The 22,220-nt window shown below is 41.3% G+C and overlaps 1 protein-coding gene across 2 annotated transcripts in view; it reads left to right on the top strand.

Annotated features, from left to right (window-relative positions):
* pcgf1 (polycomb group ring finger 1) overlaps positions 1-22,220 on the top strand; it is a 90,847-nt gene that overhangs the window by 15,730 nt on the left and 52,897 nt on the right. The window contains exon 7 of one of the 2 annotated variants that reach the window (XM_028415993.1): positions 8,151-8,244. The exons of the other annotated variant lie outside the window; for it this stretch is intronic. Within the exon in view, the coding sequence (XP_028271794.1) occupies positions 8,151-8,225 (75 nt within the window). The 3' untranslated portion in view covers positions 8,226-8,244. Of the gene's footprint in view, positions 1-8,150; positions 8,245-22,220 lie in introns of those variants that run through there. 2 annotated transcript variants of the gene reach the window in all.

Genomic DNA, 22,220 nt, shown 5'->3' with positions numbered 1-22,220 from the left:
ATACGTTATTTATAAAATAGCATCCAAGGTCAGTAATGCACAATAGAAAGTTACACATAAGCCACATATATCCACAAGAATTCTTTTTGAATTAATGGTAAAATAAATAAATAAATATATAAATAAAGCAGAATTGGGTCTCTATAGTTGAAAACCACAGAAGTGCTTTTCGTCCCTCTGTGGTAATTCTGTGGTTATTTTCCGTGTAATAATGTTACTTAATGTAATAAAAGTACGGCGCAGGTGTGAAGGCCGTGGAGGCTGCGTTTTTGTCTCCACCGCTGTTGTAAAGAGGCAGCTCTCACAGCGCAGCGTGTCCTTCTGTATTATGAAAGAAAACAGCTGTAAACGCCTCTCAGTATAACATGATACAGGAGAAGGCTGCTCGGGGCGCTGTGGGTGTGTTTGTTTCCATTCTTAACCGGCCTGTTTTCCACTGTAAAACACACTGTGTGGCTTGATGAAGGCGCAGTGTTGATGAGGCTCCGTCTGATACAGAATGAGGTAGATCACGTGTGACACTGTGCACCTTTTTTTGTTTTTTCAATTTTTTCCACCGTAATACCGACACATAGAAAACTGAATTCGAATAGTTAAAATATAATGAAAGGGTCCAAATAAAAACTATAAAGTATCAATAGGCCCATTTAAAGTTAGTTGTTTGTTTTTTTGTGCGTAATGGAGACGGGTTAGATTTAGGGCGTTCAGTTTTCTATACGTGCGTAATGGTGATGGCACACCAGTCCTTCAAACCTCTTTTTATCAGACACCTTCCCTGGCCGGTGCGCATTATTAGGCCAACATCACGCAGTGGTTTCTTTCCAATCCGTTCTCGAACGCACCGTTTGACGCACAGGTGTTCATCTTCACGGCAGCAGCAGCGTCTCACTGTTTGGAGGTGATGCTTCGTCCGCGCAGTGACGTCGTCAGTTCTTATTGGGCATCTGAGCAGTCCCAACATTGCATTACATCACCCGTCATTATTGTGCATGACACGTTTGCTGGTGATAGGTGATTTTCTGAACAGAGACAGTAGTAGATCAGTTATTGGCAAGAGTTTATTCTTCTGAATGAACCTGCTGCTGCTGCTGCTGCTGATAAAGATTTCAGATTATTTTTGTCCTGTTTTGTATTTTATATTTTACATTTTTACCACAGAGTTGACCTACTCAAATGTCACTAGTTGAATTTTTATTATTGATTAACCTGGCCTTCATTCTCTTGGTTCATTAATTCACAATTTGTTTAAAAAGGTCAGAAAATGCCTGTTATGTTAGTGCTGCAAAAAGTTGTTCTGTGTGACTCTATTTATCCCCCAAATGCTGTATTAACCACAACAGTACAGGGACATTTTAAAGGTGCAATAAACAGTAGTGCATCTTTAAATTTTTATCAATTGTCAATAAGTAATAGAAAATAAATTAAAAAAAAAATCACAATACAGCATTGGTTACACAGTATATATGTATATATATATGTGTATATATATATATATATATATATATGTATGTGTATATATATATATGTATATATGTATATATGTATATATGTATATATGTATATATGTATATATGTATATGTATATATATATGTATATGTATATGTATATATGTGTATATATATATATATATATATATATATATATGTATATATATATATACGTATATATATACGTATATGTATATGCATACATGTATTTCCACATATTTCATAGCCTATTTAAAGAAACTTAAAAATCAATGTCCATAAGCTACAACATAAAGATCATTAATTTTTATTGCAACACATATAAAAAATGACAATATCCAAAAATGTGAAATCCTACAGAATGTCAGCACACACACTGTCTATTGTTTCTGTTGAACATATTAAACCACACAAAGTTCTTGTACCAACATCAGTGCACGCAGTGTCTATTTACAGTATTAGTAACTGGGTCACACTCAAAGTGAACAAAGTGCTGCTGTTGCAGTAATGATTGATGAAGAGATCAGAGTCAGCGCACCATGAACATAACACACCTGTTTCCATCATACATGGATGAGGAGAATGAACTTCTGTTGTAACTGCTGGTCTGCCATCACCTCAACATCTCCTGACACACACAGTCCACCATCGCTTGATTCACACAAACGTAAACAGTAACCCAATCTTTCTCAGCACAAAGCCACAGTGGCTTCATTTTGTTCCACGGGCCTGCACGCTCCACCTCCACTCCATGAACCTCCCTCCTGGGAGCGGGCCGTGGTCGTCCTCGTTGCTCTCTAATGGTCCACCGGGGCCTGTTTCGGATCATAAAGAAGGATGTGTGGAGGCTTAAAGGAGGATTACAGCATTACGGGTGAATGTTTCCTCTGTTTGACTGTTGACTAGCTTCATTACTATGTAATTAGCCCATTGACTGCAGGAACAAAGCGTGGAATCTGATACAAGACATTAAACTCATGTTGTTGATGTATTTGTGGCACACGGCCAGCTTGTTAAAGAAGAGCAATCAAACGGACCAGTGGTATTATTATTATTATTATTATTATTATTATTATTATTATTATTATTATTAGTTGTTTAAATACTAGTTTATGATTTACAATTTGTGTTGCAAATCAGTGGGTTCAGTTACAATAATTTAATTTGACACTGAACATAAAGAATTTTGCCATCGCAATATATTTCTAATGCAGATTTTTAAATAATATTTCACATTTTACAACATCAAAAAGCTTTTTTAGTTACTGTCTTGATTTAAAAATTCTTAATTTCTGTGCCCTTTGCGTGAGGCTTAAACCACTAAATTGTCAAGAGGGATTTATACACACACACACACAGAGGCAGTGCATTGAGCCAGATCTATTTATAGGCATTGAAGGGATTCTGCCACTGAGTTGCTCTGTGATCAGGAGCGACCACAACATGACTGCTCAGCAGGCCGGAGAGGAGAGCAGAGTTTAGTCCTTCATAACCTTTCATGTAGAAGCAACCTGCAGCTGCTTAAACAGGAAGAAATAAACAAATGTGATGAACAAAATCAGAATTATGATGTAAAGACCATATACTAATTTTGTTTTTGCTATAAAAAATGTCACTTCAGAGATTTATGTATGTCTGAACAGTAAGGATGCTCTCACCCCCCTCCATCCCTCCTCGACACCTCCTCCTAACTGACTGCTACACATTACTGTAATAATCAGGGATCATTTTAGGCTTCATCTCTCCCTCTAAGTCAGGATGTCCCTATTTATCATTATCCAACAAAAATCTATAGTTTATGTAAATACATATTTCTGCTGGAATTGCTGCACATTCCTCCCTCACATCTGCACGCTCACATGATATGAATACTATCACCCATATCTGTGGGTATCATACATATTCTCTCAGTATTTTCCGAGCCACTTGTAATTATCTGTTGCATTTACAGAAGTGAGATACGTTCTCGACATTTGCATCAGAACAGGCAACAAAAGAAAATGCATGTTCTAACATTGTGACGCTGCTTATTTGTTCATTAGTTCCAGTGTTTTAGCTGCTAAATGGAGCAGGGAAATGTTTTTCTGTTGCATGTGAATGACTGACAGTGTGTGCAAGCAACAACAATCATTCAGGAATTTCTTCTTTATTATTATTATTGTTATCATAACTGCCTGGACTTTATTTTTTTCCTGAGTGGATGTTTTTTTTTCTCCATAAGAGGAGAAACCAAACATCCACTCAGGGCTCTGAAGGCTTGCCCTCTCCTGTCACTGTACATATCTTGGCAAATGAAGACAAATACTCGTGTGAGTGTACCACGTTCCTGGGGAGCTTTCCACAAATTAATCACTTGCAATTCTATCCTTGTCCACTTGGGCACCCGGCAGGTCCCTGATGCGGGGCGTCCGATACGTAATTAGGGGCACATCTCTTTGTAAGCTGGGGCCACTCCTCAAAAATAAAATAAATGAGTCAGTGAAGCCACCTCTCTGGAGGGGCGTCGTTTTCCTGAGATGGTGTGGCGCCTCGACCTCAGAGCTCACCCCTTTACCCCTCCGCCAACTCTTCCTCTCCCTCCTCACATCAGGATTTCATTAACTGGTGAGCTGCAGACCCCTCAACCCCCCCTCCAATCCACTTCACTCCATCACCACCACCACCACCACCACCAATCCCCCCTTCTTTTTTTTGCTCTCTCCTGCGCCACTTTGCTCCCAAACCAAATGAGGAAATAGCTCGTCTGGTCGCTGACAGACCTCGGGTTTGGCCGTAAAGATAAATGACCCAAAGTATTAAAGTTTAACACGTTGACAAAACCCACCTGATCTGTGGGATTAATGCAACAAAAAATCCATCTGTGGAAAAAAAAGAAGGAGGGGTGGGAGTCGGCTGGGGTGATGTGGACTCACAGGAGAGTAATAGCCGGGCACTGGGAAGGTCAAACAATATTTAGGATAAGTACATATCCAGTGCTGAGAGGCTGAACTTTGCAGAGACGCTGCCTGTGTCTCATGTTTCTGTGATTCCACAAAAGGTGAAAATGCACACATGCAACACAGTTAAGACTTATGATGCTTAATTTGGTCACATTAAAAACACAAGGAGTTCTGTCCTCTTGGTTGTTGTTTTTCGGTATTCCAAACAGAACAAAGAGTTAGCAGGAACTTACTCTATCAGTCAAAACAATGATGCATTCAAATACCATCATTACACCTTTATAGACAACTTAAGCTGAAATGCAATTTTCCACACATATATTGGTCCTCAGTCTGCAGCGTCTGGGCCATGCCAGATACTAAATATGAATTAATCTGGATTCCAGGGGATAATTGACTCATTGTTTTTTCAACGGAGTCTCTTCTCTGCCAAAAATAAACGCTCATGAATAAGTATAACCCATAAACACAGAGGCAGCTTAAAGGTTCTGGCCTAGAAAACCTCACTGCTCGCTGAAATTTATGAACCTGATATTAAGATGCATATAATCTTATTTGACCTTTAATCAGGATATGAGGTCATTTCCAAAGTAACATTATAGATGTGAATGTGGTCATTGCCTGGTCCGTCTCGTCCCCCGGTGAAAGTCGAATGATCCCCATGAGGGAATGCGGTGGTGATTGCGTTATCTTATGTTTAAAGCTAAGGTGAAAGGTGAAAGCACTCATTTACCTCTACTGTATCAATATTCAGAGGACATTGGTGGGAAAACGTCCGGAGCTGAACCGCACAGAGGTGAATAATAATCTTGTTTCTGGTGGAGGAAACGTCGGTTGGTAGGTTTCTAGGACCACGTGAGGAAAGTCAATCCAGCTACAGTGGGATCAAATCCGGATTGCTTTTTAGCCAGATATGTCCAGACCTGTTTGGAAATCCAAACCGGTAGATGTCGCATTGTAAAATTGAGACCGGGGTAGGACAGGGTGCTGCGTTGTGCGGTTTCTTTCCTTTTGTTTATTCTTTCTGGGTTTTTTTCGTACCAAAATGCAGTTGATTCAATGGTAGCCATGTTGAAAATAAACCCCTTGTTCAGTGGATGTTTAGACCCAGCTTTTGTATGTGACCCTGCAGGAGGTCAAAGTACGTTAGGCCGGCTCTGCTGATCAGCATTGCAGAGAGGGATGATGCTCAACAACAACAGAGTTTAATCCACTCTGTTCATTTGTCATCAGTTGTATGGCAGCCAGCACTGAGGCGCACCTATAAGCAAAGAAACCAGTGTATGTTGCATTCACTGAATACAGGATACTGTTAATGCAGGCGTATAGTTGCACACTGAAATAACTGAAATGAGCGTTTTTATTCATTCAGGAAGTAAAATTTGATCACCTCACATTCGACGTCCAGCAGAGAAGGAACAACAGGTGTGAAATGATTTGCTGTAACTCTCTTCCTTGTGTTTGTTTTGCCCACCTGGACACCTACAGGGACTTTTACTCACCACACAGGACAGTGTGACTGCCAGAAAGTTTTTGAAAGTAAATGTATATACATCCCTGTGATTAAAACCCTAAATGTGAAATATGAGTTGTCCTGCAGCAGAAACCCCCTTTCACCACAGCAGGTTAAAACAAACACTGAGAATTATTGGCTACACGTCGCTATCTGGCCCAATTGAGATGCGCTTCATAGAAACATGAATGTGTCCACGTAAGTGAAATATAAGCTATTAAACTGCACCGAGGAGCTCTGGAACATGTTAGGACGTTTCCAGCCAGCTGTTCCATCATTATTATTGCTTCCTATTTTTCATAGACGGTTTAAATTGAAGGTGCTTCTCTTGGTCGTCATTCCTCTCCTTCTTGACATGTTCAAGCCACGATAAAAGGTTCAAAAATAAAATAGCTAATTGATAAAATCTGTCTTATGCAGCAGCTTTGGGGAAACCCTCATCTTTAGACAAGGGAGTTCCTTCACTGATAACAACTCATCATTGGAAAAAAGTGTAAAAAACATTGTTTTGCAATCTAAATTTTGCCTTAAATCATACATAAACAGACATTTAGTGTGTCCTTTAACTGGATTACCAGCTGTGATATTTAATGATTTAATAACTTTCATCATTTGTATGTGATTGAACTCCTTTGGCTCTTCATTTCTCAGGTTGACGTGACAGAATAACAGGAAAAATACCAATAGGAAAAAAATGCTGGGAAGCATAAATATTAAGGGAGTGAAAACACTAAGCGAGGTCTTGGCCCGATGTGCGTCCATAACTTAGTCTGTCGCAGAGGTGCATAAATATTAAGAAAAAGGGCTCACACTCCATCGCAGCCGTGAGCAATGAATCCACAGAGAAAAACCCCGGCGTTCCCCAGAGTCTGTGTCTGCGTTTCAGTTTTTTTTCTTTTGTAAATCAGAAACACAAGGGGTGCCCACTCCCAGTGTCGCTAATATTTTATCTTATATCTGAAGTAATCAATACTTGAATTGTTGATTATAGTAATGTTGTATTTTGGCTCTAAGATGATCTGATGAACTTTTTTTCCACTGTGCACACATGCGTTCCCTCTCCTCCCTTTAACACTGTCTGCCTGCATGAATACAAATTGTAGGGAGACAGACGTGCATACATTCAACCTCCCACTCACACCCTGCACTCACTTCCTCTATGATTTTATTTCCTGCAGCAGAGACATTTTTATATTGTTTTTTGTCTCTTTCCTCTGCTTTTGCTTTTGCTTATGTATATTATATTCCGACTATTTTTCCATGTTGTCACTGTCATCACCTTGATTCTAGCGTTTGGAATCACTGTACTATTTTTTGTCCTATTTATAAAATTATTAATTCATTCCCCCCCCCCCCCCTATTTTTAAGGCTATTCTTTGAATGACTAAAGTCAACACATTGTTTCTTTGTGTAGTCCTTAAAACTGATTAAACATACCGGTACAGTTAATTTGAACTAGTTTTGAATTTAAAAGGCCAGCAGAGTAAGTAGCAATAATGTTAAGAGTCCATACCATTGACAATAAGTACTATGGACGGACCTTGTGTGACGTCACCCATTGATTTCTGAAGGCACCTGAACGCTCTGACTGTCGCCATGTTGGCAGCATCACAGTCCGCCACACTTGAAGGAAACTCAGCATTTGAGACCAGAATCGTTTTTTGTACTGGGCTGTAAACAAGTTTATTTCTGCTGTAGATTTGGACATTTTAACATGGAAGTCTATGGGGATTGACTCACTTCTGGAGCCAGCCCCTAGAGGCTGCGACGTGAACTGCAATTTTTAATACTTCTGCATTGTCTTCATGTTTGAGACCCAGAGGTTTCCCGCTTAGTAACCACATGTAGAGTTCTTGGACCCACTCCTGGCGACACATGTTGGCAGTTTGCTCAGGCTGCCACAGCTTTTTAGGTAAAGCAAAATATTACATTAAATGTATATGATAAATTCACTTTGTGCCATGCTCTTAAGTCATGATAATAGGACATCCTGTAAGTACTTTTGTGCATTCAGACTTGCATGTAGTAGCTGTCCCGTGTGGTCAGGTCCCCTCTGATAGTGTCACGTGTCAACACGGCCTCAGAAATGTTTGCAAAACCAGACATTTGAATCCAGATTTTTCCTCAGACTCTCAGTGACTTTGAAAACAAGAAGAAGAAAGAAAAAAGAACCAACACTTGAACACATTAGTCAACTTGGTGTCCTATTTTTTTTTTTTTTTTGCTTCCAGAGGATCGACAGTCTGTGCGCAGCGGCCATGACACACCCCTCAGTGACCACATCCGCCATAAGCAGCCAGAGATGAAACGATATGGAGATTATCGGGACAAAAAGCCTCCCAGCTTGTCACGGGATGCAGAGCGTATTGTACATCCACATGTATTGAACACAAACCTGTCACCGTCTGTGACAGCCCCATTCATCACACACAAAGCCAATCCTGTCAGCAGCACAATGCGTTCTGTCTGTCCTTCCTCCCTCCCCCCACTCTAAGTGACAGCATTGAAATGAACATTAGGACACCCGGGTATATATTGAAATGATTTGTTTTTCCGCCTCCCACTGAAGCCAATTTCCAGAGGCTAATAAACCTGGGAATCATTTTGTCTCAGAAATGGGACGGCTTTTCTCTCGGAAGCATCCTGAGTTCCCGTGGGTGGGTGGGTGTCTGTCACCGCAGTCGGTCAACCTGTGATTTTAAAACATAGAAGAAGAAATCTCTATACTGCACACAAGAAACCTCACAGGCAGAGGTGATGTGGAAGGAGTGTTGTCTTCTGAAATAGAAATCAGTGCTTTTGTCATCTTAAAGTTAATCCAGACTTTACGAAGCAGGATTATATTTAGATTAGGTTGGTTTGAGTGTTGTCCAGAGTTGGACAGAGGGGTTCTTGGAAGGCATCTTTATGGTATTTATTGTTGTTCTTTGGATTTTCATTACTCTTTAGATGAGGTATTTTTATTAGAAGGAGTTGGCTAAGGATGCACAATATTATTATTGGCCTTGAAATGAAATATTGGCCAATTAGATGGAGATATCTGACACTGAGTAAACCTCACAGTGCATCCTGATCATATCGTAACATAAGGGAGTGAATATGGAGGTTTTTAAACTGCTAGCATAGCTGCTGTCTGCTTGTAGCTCTGCATTGTTATTCCCTCAACACTACAAGTCTAATACTCAGTTTAATAAGTTTATTTCACAGCAGGAAAGGCTTGATGCAATGAGAACTGCTGTTAGGTGGCAAATATGTGAATGTTAAAAGGGGTTGAATGATATCTACAAAAATCAAACCAGCATTAGATTGTAGCCAAAAAAAGTCCTTACAATGAAAAGAACTCTTATTTCTTAAATATGTTTAAGTGTTTTCTTTAATGGGGGAAAGAAAATATCCTAAACTTTGAAATATGCATTATGAATTAGACCTTCAGGTCTTAGAGGCTAGATATGAAGAATTGTTATAACAACCAAGACTTTGGGTTTGATGGAGTTCCTTCCAGCTGTTAGATAACTTATAGTTAAGATAATTCATGTGCTTTAGCTGCAGTATTTTCTCTCAGATTTACCTCAATCATCAAGATGAATTCCCCCTCCGAGAACTGATGGTAGAACTGAAAACTCTGTGTGAGATTTAACATGAGCTCTTCTGTGTGTCTGTGTTCTTATGTGTGATTCTCCCGAGTCAGCAGAGCCTCAGTAATTACCCATAGATCCAGAGGCAGAGGGGGCTCTGCGGCGCTGACGGGGAGGGGGGGAGCATCATTTCCTCGTGCGTTCCCTGGGACTACAGACTGCAATAACCGCCGTTCAACAGGCCTATCAAGTTGATCCACATCACATTTCCACACAGTAGCAAACAGCTAACCTGTTTATGCTGTAAACATCAGCAGCGAGCTAATAAAACAACTCATTGCTGTGTGTGGATGTAATCCAATGAAGTGCCTTCTTAAATAATGTCTCTTGTACTGTACACAATATTGGGTAAAGAAACATTCATCCCAGTATGTCTGTGATGAACATAATGAGACTTTTCAATAACAAATTCATAAAGAATGCATGAATTCAGGCAGCAGTCGGACCATCGCTGTCGACACGGTCTGCCAAAATGTTCAGTTCACTTTGTGTCTCTGTCCCGAGCTGAAAGAGTTCTCAGCAGCAGCCTCATCGATGGTGACTCGCACCCCTCGTCACAACGGGCTGCTTTGATGTCTTATTGACATTTGAACATCAGACATTATTTGTGGTGAAGCTGTCACACCTACTGGGAGCTGACACGCACTGAAGGCCTCTCTGCTGGATGTCATTTTATTGAATAATGCTAGTCCACAGCGTTGTGTTTTAAAATTGTGATATGTGTAGATATTAAGGTAATCTTGTTTTTAATCTGTTGATTATAATGTGAGCATCAGTTACAGAAACTCATCGAAAACACTGCAGGGACACACATTACCTTCACTAGAACGTCCACAGAATATTACATTACTTTGTGCACGGTGCATACCTCCATCATTCATCATTTTTAAGCTTGTTTCTTTCATGGCTCTGCTCTCTATTAATCTTATCTCTATTGTGACTTAAACAACAAGTCAATAAATGTAATAGCTTCCATGTAGAGTCACTATTTTATTAAGAAAGTTGAGAAAACTATTCGAAAAAGAGCAAATTTAGTGGCACACATCATGTTTCCATAACTTATTATGTTGCCATAGTTTAAATTACAATGGTTTACATTATTCCACCACCATCAGGAAAATAACTCTTTGAATTAATTGCTTCTGTTTAGCACCTTTGTCAGACAGGGCAGGACGTATGATCATCCGGCAGGTTTTAAAGACACCATCAGCCTTCTGTGAACAGTTCACTGCAAACAGCCGCAGGCCTCCTCAGGTTTAATTACCTCCACGTTGAGTACATTCACTTTTAGTTTTACCTCAGTAAAATTTTTTCCTTTGGCTAATCTGCTGGCTTACCACCTGTCTGCTCACCTGACTGCTCTTTGTGCATAGATGTCGTCATGTTTGGAGATCTATGTAAAATGGTGGTTAAAACTATATAAATACGACAATGGAAACTGTCCAGTTGTCTAGTCAGTATGGATGATAGTTGTTTTATTAAATTCCTTCACGTGTGTTACATGGACAGGGAGAGTACATTTTCATGCTGTTCTGCTTGCATAGCTGTTATTGCAGTGCCTACAAGTACCAGAAGGCATTGCACACACAAGTGTGGTGTGCCCAAGCGGCAACCTCTGGGGCTCAGACTTGAAGCCAATGCAGAAGTGTTAAAACATGCAGTTCACACTGTAGCCTCTAGGGGCTGGCTTCAAATGCGAGTCAATCCCTATAGACTCTCATGAGTAGAAGAAGGCAAAGTACCAGGAAAGCTATCGTCAACCATCGTTAACCATCAAAATCTGCTGTCAACGATTCAGCAACATCTGCCTAGAGTCAAAGTTAAAGGAGACCATGAGAGAGATTGCTGTGGCCAGCTTTTGCAGGCGATTCACAGGCTAGGGGTCAAAACATCAGAGACCCTGAGACACCTGCTGATGATGCAGAAGTGTTACCACCATTGTGCAGACCACAACTGTCAATCATAGAGAAACTTGCAGTGTGAACAGTGTGCTGCTTGTAGTGAAGCATCTTTGATGTTTACTCCACCAACTCACTCAGACTTCTGCCAACATGGCGATGGTCAGAGCAGCCCAGAGCCTCCCACTGAGACTCAAAGCAGAGCTTCAGAAGCAAACGTGACGTCACAGAAGCTTTGTCCATAGTTTTTACTGTCAGCGGGTGTGTCCCAATAATAAGGCTAAAATAATGTGTCTTCAGTTTCTGTTGTATTCGGAGAGCAGTTTCAGCGACCGTCACTGTTTGTGCTCAGCAGCTTGGTTTGAGGATGGTCTCCGCTGGCCATATTCTCTTATAAGGCTGATGCAGTCACTTTTTACATCAATTTAAAAACATAATGCAATCATAAAAGTCCTAATCATAGTCTCTGGTATGTAACTAAAAGGTAAAAGTTTCCACCTGAGCCCACCTGGTTGGTTCGTAAAGAAAAATAAAGTCTTCATACTTTGTTGTCTGCTGACCACAGACATCCATACTGGAGTGAGCTCATTTGGAAGTCAGTGCACTTTTCCCTGGTGAACACCCCCTCTGCCCTTCCCCCCCTTGCGCTTTTATTTTTAATTAACCTCTCAAAGATACTCTGTTGTTGCTTCCTGTGTCTGTGCCAGCGAGGTTAATGATTTCACTAGTCCAGGGAGACGCTGCAGAGGACAGATCAATGCACCTCAATTCCCTGCACCTCGTGTTCAGTCTCAGTTGCCGGACCACAGTGAAAAGGAGCAGGGGCCGATACTGATTATGTAGCGGTGGACACTTTTTTTTTTTCTCCCTCTGACACATGCACGCAGGACTCTGCATGCCAACAAACAGTCGAGCGAGCGCACACAAACACACGGCAAGACACACACAGTTAAAACTCATTAAATACCTGCAGAGGCACAGGGACAGAACAAGTGTGCATCAGTATCACCAGACTTTACAGACAACAAAAGAGAAAATAAGCTCCAGTAAAGCAAAATAAAGCTTCTACATATGCAAATTCGTTTATGTCAAACATGATAAAGATGAGTATGTATTATCATAAATAATGTATTCACATGGTTTTGGTGGATGTAAACAAGAGCAAAGCCAACAAATTAGAGGCAGTTTTGTGGTAAATATGCAGCGCCTCTTTAAATCCTTTGTAATCCTTTAATGTAGGGAAAGAGAAAACAAGCTCTAATTAATTGTGAATCTGTCAATACTCTGCTGAAAAGTGTGACAGTGTGTTTACTCATTTACACATTCAGTGAAGGATCATTGACTTTGTGTCAGCGTAGATGTTTATTTTTAAATGATATTGATCCAGAGGTAATAATGACCACCTTTGGGAAACAAGCCATTAAAAAGTCACATTGATAAGAGGCTGAGCTGCTTTTTTTTTCCACCAGTGTTTTGTTAGTATATGACAATGCACTTCCTGTTATAGTGCTATGGGAGAACTAGCCCAGTTTATATGGAGACCATGAGTCAGTAGAACACAGCTTGGTCCTGGGATCAATCTGCGTTTTATTGTTGTGTGTATGTTCATGTATTCTTAAGAAACCTTTATTAGTCCCACAATGGGGAAATTGCTTAAGGCAGCCCAGTAAAGAGCGCCATACACCAGTGTAGTAGTGTAGTGGAGGTAGTGCCTTGCCCAACAGTGACACACAACACACACAACACACAACAGTGACTAGTTGGGATCGAACCACCAACCTTCCGGTTATTGGACAACTATGCTATACCACTGACCCACTGCTGCCCACTCACCAGTTGATAAGTTTGGAGCCCAACGTAAAGGGAATAGAGGAGTTTATTTTTTGCTCCATGCAACCAGGAAGTTTGAATTTTAGCTGCACCCCTCCAGAAGAAGGAGCTCATTCGCCGCCATCTTGATGGTGATCATGTCTTTGCATCCAAGATGCGACTTTCTACACAGAAAGGATTTATATGCTCTAAAGTGTGTAAATGTAGGAGACTGAGAAAGTAATGTGAGTATTAAGTTAGCAATTACTGCTAGTGCTTCCCCTTCCTGTTTAAACGTATGGATTTAAAAAGAAGCACATTCAAACATTACAGATTGAGTTGTTATGTCTAGATATTTAAACATAAGTGAATACACATGAAAACCAATAAATGCTGTATCTCCCAGTGGAAACAAATAACCATGAAATGTTATGAAACAGTGTATGATAGAGCCATTAAAGCACCAGAACTAACTTGGCTTGCTGACAGGCTCCCTGTTGAGTTCATCTCAGCACGTCTCCGTGACTATCTGTGAAACACTTACTCTTCGACTCACAATAACACCCCCCCCTTCCCCTCACCCTTGATATGTAACAGAACTCAGAGAGAAGATGGAGTGAACGTACATAATCAGAGCCGGGCCCTTTCCCCCCATGGCGTTTCCATCAAACCAGTGAGCAGGACCATCACCACTGTTCCCCACTTGTGTATTCGGCTTTTGAAACATCAAAACCGACTGACTGTAGGGAGCCGTGATGGTGAGAGCGCCGCATTCACTGTGGTGCAGGTATGCAGCGAATTGGCCTGAGCTCTGATCCGACCCCACGCTGGGCTCTGTTCACATTTGGATGTCTCTATCTGTGGAAAATTCACCCCTCTCTCCATCTTGATCCCCCCCCCCTCTCCCCCTTGCCTCCAACTAGTGCTGGCAGCCAGGATGCATCAATCACCGCACGCCAGGGGGATGACATCATGCCGAATTGGCAGGGCTATCTAAGCAGGGACAGGGAGTTTTTCAGGGGGCTAACAGAGATAAATAGAACTCCTCTAGGTTCTTCTCTGTGAGAACGTTATGTTTATCAAGGCTTGAGGACTACAAGCCTGACTTGGGTCTTCAACTTTTGGACCCCACTGTTCACATTTCTTCCCCTTATTTGGCCATCTGTTTTTTAATTTTTTTTTTTTAATCAAACAACAACTTTGTTGTTCCTTTTCCCGCACAACTCATGTTTGTGTCAGTGTGAACAGGGTTTAATGGTGCAAAAGTGCAATTTATTTCTGGTATGTGAAACATGATCTCAGAAATCAGATGCAGATTTATCCATCATTAGCACTCACAGCTTGTATAATGCTAAACATCAGTTTGAATGTGTTTGCAATGTGCGGGAATATGAAGCAGATTGTTGAATGTGGTGGAGCAGAGAAACTAAGTTGAGAATTTCACCCAGGAGGCCGAGTCTGTTGTGTCTTATTTATTATTGTTTATATTTGGTTTCAGTTTTAGAGTTTATCACATTAGTAACATGCTTCTATACGTTTTTTGGCTGTTGTGGTAACCGTAATATTTTCAGCCCACCCTCACACAGCATGAGGTTTATGTTTCAGTTTCATATCACCCTGTTTTTAATACCTAAACTTAACTAGTAGGTGTTTTTTTTATATGCCAAATCTAATCGTGATTAAAAATGAAACTCAGCAGCAGGTGAAAACAAAACAGCTCGTGGTGCCAGGGGGACTCAAACCCCTGACTCCAGTGTAAAAGCCTGCACTGCGTGTATTGCAGCTGTATGACATTAGCATGCACGCAACCATATTTCATATCTGGCAAATGTATTTTTGACTACATTTTTTTTTCGTGATGAAATGTTCAAGGGTTTTCATGCACTTACCCATCTGACCACAAGAGGGTGCATAGCTACGTAAACAATCAATCACCCTCAGCACTTCCGGTTGTTTTTCTGGTATAGACTTGATTTAATAGTTGTCTTATTTTGTAAAATCCTTCACACTCTTTGTAACTTTTTTTAAATAGTAGTTAATCTACTACAAATATAGCTCACGTCTTTTCCTGAGCAAGCTGATGAGAGCCTGACTGACAGAAGAGAAACTGATACGGGAGAGAAAATCTGGTTCTGCTTTCGCCCCTCATCTCTCTTTTGGCCCGTGAGAGCCAATAAATCCCACATCCAGGGCTATTAGATTGACAGAGCTGAGCGCCGTTTGATGTTCAGATGTCTGAGAATGGCCTCTGCACATTCCAGGGGCCGAGTGGAGTTTGGCTGTCATCAGCAGGCCTACTTTTGGACATTGTGGCATGCATGTCAATTATCCATGCCTTTGACAATTATGTGTCAGAGATAATGCTTATCTTTTCACCTTTTCACCTGTGCTGCAACACGGCGAGGCCGCACTATCAACGGTGGGGATACCTCACAGGATATCTCAATCTGGCACATAGTCACACCACTTGTTTGACATTTATGAGACAAAACCTTAAGAAAAACAAAACCGTGGAGCTTTGATTTACAATGATAATTCAGGAAAATAAAAAAAATGATTCTGCCAGATTGAAACACAGTAATATATCCTCAGTCAAGAAAAGAATCATGCTAACCAAGATGACCTGTAGGCAAGAACAGAATAGAATAGAAATACTTTACTCATCCCAAGCAACAACCAAAATAAATCATCAATCACCTGCATGTGTTTGAAAATTCAGGGCTGGTAAAAAGAGAGGAAAACACGTTCTGTCCTCAGAAGTTAGGAGCTTAATTCTGTGCTCCCAGCTTCTTGTCCAAGCTGGACAGCACTCAGGATAATAAATTACCCTCTCAAGTACACCGTTGAGGTTTTAAGCGCAGGGATGAGGCCAAGGGAAAAGGGAAAATTGCGTGACCTGCCGACCTACAAACTCTTAACCCCTGGCCTGAATCCTGGGCGCCTCCCCGAGAGCTCTCAGAAAAGCCTGAGTCAAACATCACGTTTGGACTTTGTCTCTGTGACCCTTACACGTGCTGTCACTCCAGGTGCTCGCCGTCCCCCCTTCATTTCAGTACACCTATAAGGAAAGGAGGGAGGGAAGGGAGGGAGGGAGCGTGGGGGAGAGATGAGAGCTACCGAGGATGGATAGGCTTGGTGATTAAAATTAAACACACCCCCCAGGAATTTCTTGCTGATTCTCATTATTTCCGTATTATTTTTTCTTCCTCCCTTTCCTTCCTTCCTCTGCACAGGCCTGAAGATGGGAGAGGTAGTGAGCGAGTGAGGGACATGTTGACAAGAGGGTGCTAAGTGGATTTGAGTTATGGGCAGTTGGGCGATGTGTTTGTTTAACCATCTGGTAGCAACTCCCTCTGTTTTGTGATGGAGTGCCTGTGGAGGGAAGGAGTCCAGTCTCACCATGGATGCATACATACACTGTTGATTTGACAGGGTCAAGCTAAAGCAGAGCAGCCGACCTGAGTGATGTACATCTGATGAGCTCGTTTAGTTGTAAGACCGGTGTCATTTAGTTAAAAATAACTTTAATCTCTGTAAAACGAAGGTAAACATTGAATAATCTGCGATAAAAAACATTGAGACTTGACTTTATTTGAACATCTTTTTTGGTATTTTTGCCGAAGAACATGCTCTTTTCCCCAGTTATCATTTTTTCACTTCCTTCTTATTGACTCCGGTGTGTAGCGGGGACTCGGTGCAGTTACTCCTCTCTTTGTGCGGCAGCCATTGTTCATCTTCAGCAATTACGCGTGAGGTTGGCAGTAACCAAATTAGGCGCCTCTTATTGAAGCAGTGACATGGAGTTCTGAAGTAATTACTCTGCCTTTTAATAACGCACCCGGCCCACGATCTTTTTAATCTCAGCGTCCTGAATTATTAAGCAGCTGTTTCTCCCTTCTTGTTGCTCGATCACTTCCTCTCAGAGGCTGACTGCCCAGCACCGCACATGCATAAGGCATCTGACAGACATCTGACAAATATCTAGTAGGTCTCTTCATATCTGCACTTTGATCGTGTATTTTGAATTTTTGCCAATATCCAATATGCTGATATTCTTCATCCCCTTTTGGCCAAGTGCTGAAACAGATATGGATACATTGCAGAGGACTTGGGGGCTGTTTCTGCAGTGAAACCCCTTTAAATTGGGTAATTAAGCTGATACTTGCCCCTGTTACAAGCTCACCAGTGTCAGGGTGGTGTTTTTTTATGTGTCCACTGGGGACATAGTGGATATTAGTGTGTGTCAATTTATCTACTGACATCTCTATCTCATCTCTAATGTTTCATTTTAAGCCCAATATCTGCCAATAGCAATGTTTTGCTCATAATATTATGTACTCTGAATATTTACATATATGTCAATTTGTAAGTAACCAAATGATGAGATATGCTTGCACATGTGTATCAGGTGAAGCACCCCCTGCTGGAATAGGCAGACATTTCTGTATTAAAACGAAGTCTCCCGTTAAGAACTTAATTCTTTGGTAAGCCAAAGCAGAAAGAAGATGGCAGTGGATCAGGAACTGATACAATTTTGCCTCAGAGTTCATCAGGGAAAGCTGAAGCAGCAGCCATCAGGGGGTCACCACTCCTATTGCCTGCTAGCAGGGGAATTAGCATGCTTGATGTACTTAGCAGACTTATAAATTCACTTAATCTATTCATGTAAACATGTCGGAACAGAAACGTTTAGCTTGGTTTGATAAAATGAGGCAGAGGTGACACACCTACTCACCAATAGAGGACGGTGACGTCCTCAAAGGGAACTTTAGGAAGAGAAACAATACAAACTCAATACAATTCACACTTTTGCATAAATGAATCTGGCTGTGCTCTTCTGACTGGGCTTATGGGCAATATTGTAATTACTGAGTGTGGTTAGGGTAGGGATCCAGTTTATGGTCCATGTCTGCTATGTGCCACAGATTCTTGTAGTTACCAGATGTTGTAAATTCACATTATACTGTAGTTGCCTGTTAGAATGTGAGCTTGTATTTTTCACTCTTCCCACGGCTCTGTCTGCAGTTGCATTAAATAAACTGTTTCAGCAATGAGGAACATCAAAAATGTGTTGAAAGGCTAATTTATTATGTAGCTTAAGGCATATAATTAGTATAATCTGGTTTCCTGGTGGGGGCAAAATACATTTTTGCTTTTTCAAAAAAATGACTTTTATGTGTTTAACTAAGATATAGGTTTCATTTATATTTATTTATTTGCATTCAATCATTCACAATTTCTGTCAGATACAGCAACCTTTAATTTACACCAGCCCTGTCCTACACACAGGATCTGGAGCCTGGCACAGCTATCAATGGGCAAGAGGCAGGCTACACCATAGACAAGTTGCCAATCTATTGCAGGGACCCACAGACAAGCCACCAGTCACACTCATACCTACACCCAATTTAGATTCCCTAATTAACCTAAAGCATGTGGGAGGAAGCTGGAGTACAGGAGCAGAACATGCAGCCTCCACACAGAAAGGCTGACTGACAGGTTTAAACCAGGACCCTGTGAGGTGACAGAGCTGCACACTGCCCCATAATGTAAATAATCTATCAACTGAGGTCCGTGACATCAAGAATCCAGATGGATTATATAGCATTTTTTTCTGTGCTTGTGTAAAATCTAGAAAATCACCCACCAGCCTGATGTTCCTCATTTTGTTCCAGAGTCACAGAGAACAGGCCAGCGGGCAGATCCCTTTTTTTCCGCCCTTTTCACATTCCAGTAACACTAAAGTGACACAAAAGCTAATAAAAACTGCATCGTGTCTACAGAGAGCGAAGCAGCACGTTAGTGTTGGCAATAACAGCGCATCGACCCTCTGTGAAGTCCAAGAGTTTGGATCGATGAAAGTCATTCTCTAACGGGGGCGATAAAAAATCCCGATTTCTGCTTTAGCACCTCATTCTGTTTTTCACCTTCTCCATCTTGGAGAAATGTCAGGAGAACAATAAATGTATAAAAGGTCAGCGGCGTACTAACAGAGCCTTCCAAGCTTTCATTACATTTGCTGTTGGCTATAGCAAAAGGCGCTTGGGCAGCGGTGCTGACATTTGGTTTGTTTTTACACCATGTTGAGTCTCACACAGTTGTAGCTCCTAATAATGTCTGAGGGAAAGATCTCGGGGCAGCTTGGTTGTGTTTATTGCTACTGTGCGGGGACAGAAATAGCATTATGACTCATATCTTCAAGACTTCCATTGACAGCGCAATCAATACTGGAGGTAATGCTTTAAAGTCGGAGGAAATGGCTTACACTTCTGCTGCTCAGCCTCATGCATGATGATTGGTGCACTGCAGCTGAGTTATGTGGTCGTCCGTAGACAAATGTACATATGTGCTTCAGCATTCCAGTTTTCTGGTGGTCTTCTTTGTTTTGGTCTGTTGGTGGAAAGTTGGCGCTTTTTTTATTTCACCATTACTGTGACAAAAAAAGGACTCATAGAGTGATTTGTGACTGCACACTTCTGAAGCATTTAAAAATCAAATGCAACAGTGAGGACTTCCATGTGTTGAACAGAAAAAAGGTGTCCTGTAATTTATCACTCCTACTGTGACCATATGAAGACATCAAACCCTATTCTGAGGCTGAAAACAGTAGGTCATCAGCTCAGAAAGAAGAAAGAAAGACAGCTGAGAGCCATAATGACAGATGAGATGATGTGCACGTCCATCCCTTTGAGATCGTCACACTCCATAAATTAAGCTCAAGTTATGTTTTCAAATGCAATCCTTCTACTCACCCACTGTTTTCCTTTGGTCTGTTTCCACAGCAAAAAAAACAGCCACAAACAACCCCCTCCCTCTTTGAACACGTGCAATTCAGATCTGAGACGATCTTTTTATGCCTCATTTTACCAGCTGATCAAGTGACTGCATCAAACCGCAGCGCAGGTTAATAAAGTTTGGGCTGCAGTGTGTAAATTGTCAATTTGCCTAGGCTGGGTGCTCAGGGGGTGCGCAGGGGAGAAAGAAACAACGAAGCCGGGTGATTCAGTTGACACTTCTCGCAGGTCAGAGGTTAATGAATGATTATTTCTCTCTCCCAGCAGGCGTTGCCCACTCTCCCGTGGCCAGGAGGGTGAAAGAAACTCAATTTAGGCAAGATAAATCCCACGGAGATAATGTGCTGTGATTTAATCAGCACTGAACTGATTGCTGTAGACAAGGGAAACATAACCAAGAGGAATTGGTTTATTGATCCCTTAAAAAAAACACACTGACTCGCAGTGGATTCAGTGGGTGTTAATCTATTGAACGTGGTTTAATGGGCAGTGATTACAGCCCATTATCAGTGAGGCCTTTGGAAAAGATTCACAAGGTGTTCTGCAGGAACGACCTACTGTACTTATTTAACTTCCTGTGAAGTAAAAAGCATTTTAATGTTGGAGATGAAACAGCTTTGAAACACATTATTGTGTGAAGCTGTCTGTGTGTTTGACCTGAACTCAAATCACTCCTCCCCGGTTCCTGACCCAGAACCCTGTGCACGGAAAACTGCTGAAGCGAAATGAGAGGAGAGACAGAGTTCAGGATAGATTTGATTTCACTCTGAGGCCAGGTGTGTGCTTTGTACTTGCTACGAACCGTACCAGCACTCCAGCCTTCCCATCCAGCGCTGCATTATTTATACCCGGCTTCACAGTCTGCGTGACAATGTAACTGCTAATGCCTAAATCAGAAGTGCAAAAGATGTCTGCCTCACCGCTTTTTGCGAAACCTGCTGGCTAAACGGCAATGGTATCAGGTCTTTTATGGCTATCGTTGCATCACAGATATAGGATGTTTAGCATTTCTTTGACCTATGTGGAAGGTTATTGTGACGTAGCTCCTGAGGAGTCCCTTATATCCTCTTAGCCCCTCCCACTGGGCAGTTAATTAAAAATATCCTTGCAGCTGATATTCTCTTGAGCTCAGACACAAAAAAACACATTTCTTGCACATAAGTTCTTTCTTGGGCCAAATTTGCCTAAAAATGTAAAAATCTATATTTTTCTGGTGGAGCGAGCCGTCACCTGTGTGTGACATAACCTCCATCCACCAGGTATATATTTAATCACCTCCTATTAGCTGAGGCTTCCATTTGAAGGTGAGACCAAGCATCATGAGGGTAATTCCGTCTTCAAATAACCTGTAAAGTGTTACAGTGTGAGTGCCTGTGTAAGTGGCCCCTGACACCATGAGCCGTTTTGTTTTCACCAACAGTTGGAGTTGGAGTTACAAACTACTGGTTAGTGTTAGGAATTAAAAACAGGGTTTAAGACTTTAAGAGTTAAATTCATAAACACATAAATTCATAATGTACAGATGTTATAAAAGCTTTCCGTCCTGCAGTAGCCCTCTTTCTGTTACTGTTGTGGCCGAACAAATACGCACACGTTCCATTTCCAAGCACTTCATGTATGAAGGCTTGCATGGATCTTGCTTGCCCTGGAGGTTGCTTCATGATGTTGCACCAAAACTGTTACAATGCTGCTAAAAAAGGACCCTCCTTTATATCGCTGTAGCCATTGTGCCTGCTCCCTCTTCCTTATAAATGTCCCTGTGACAGCCTCATATTCATCTGCATCATTATCTGCTTGATCTTCTTTCAGATTTATCATGTATTAATATCCACGAAAACCACCGCAGCAGGAATACACATACATTTGAACATAATATTGATTGAGTGTTAATATGAAGCCTTTGCAGCAGCAGCTGGTTGAGCTCTCTGTGTTTCATGCTGAAAATTAAAGCTCTGTGAGGATCCGGTCCAAAGTGTGGAACATTTGGATGAGGTACTCTAATCTTTCCTCGTCTTCACACTTATAAAAACAAGTTATCAGAGATTTATTAGTCATCTAATTTACATTCTTTTTTTTGTCTTATAATTAGCACCATTTAAAGAGGTTGCAATCTTTTATGAATTACATTTGGCACAACTGGACTCGATTGATTCCCTTTGACCTCT

This window comes from Parambassis ranga, chromosome 10 (genome assembly GCF_900634625.1).
Source record: "Parambassis ranga chromosome 10, fParRan2.1, whole genome shotgun sequence".
NCBI classification, from domain to species: Eukaryota; Metazoa; Chordata; class Actinopteri; family Ambassidae; genus Parambassis; species Parambassis ranga.
This window is presented reverse-complemented; position numbering and strand designations above follow the sequence as displayed.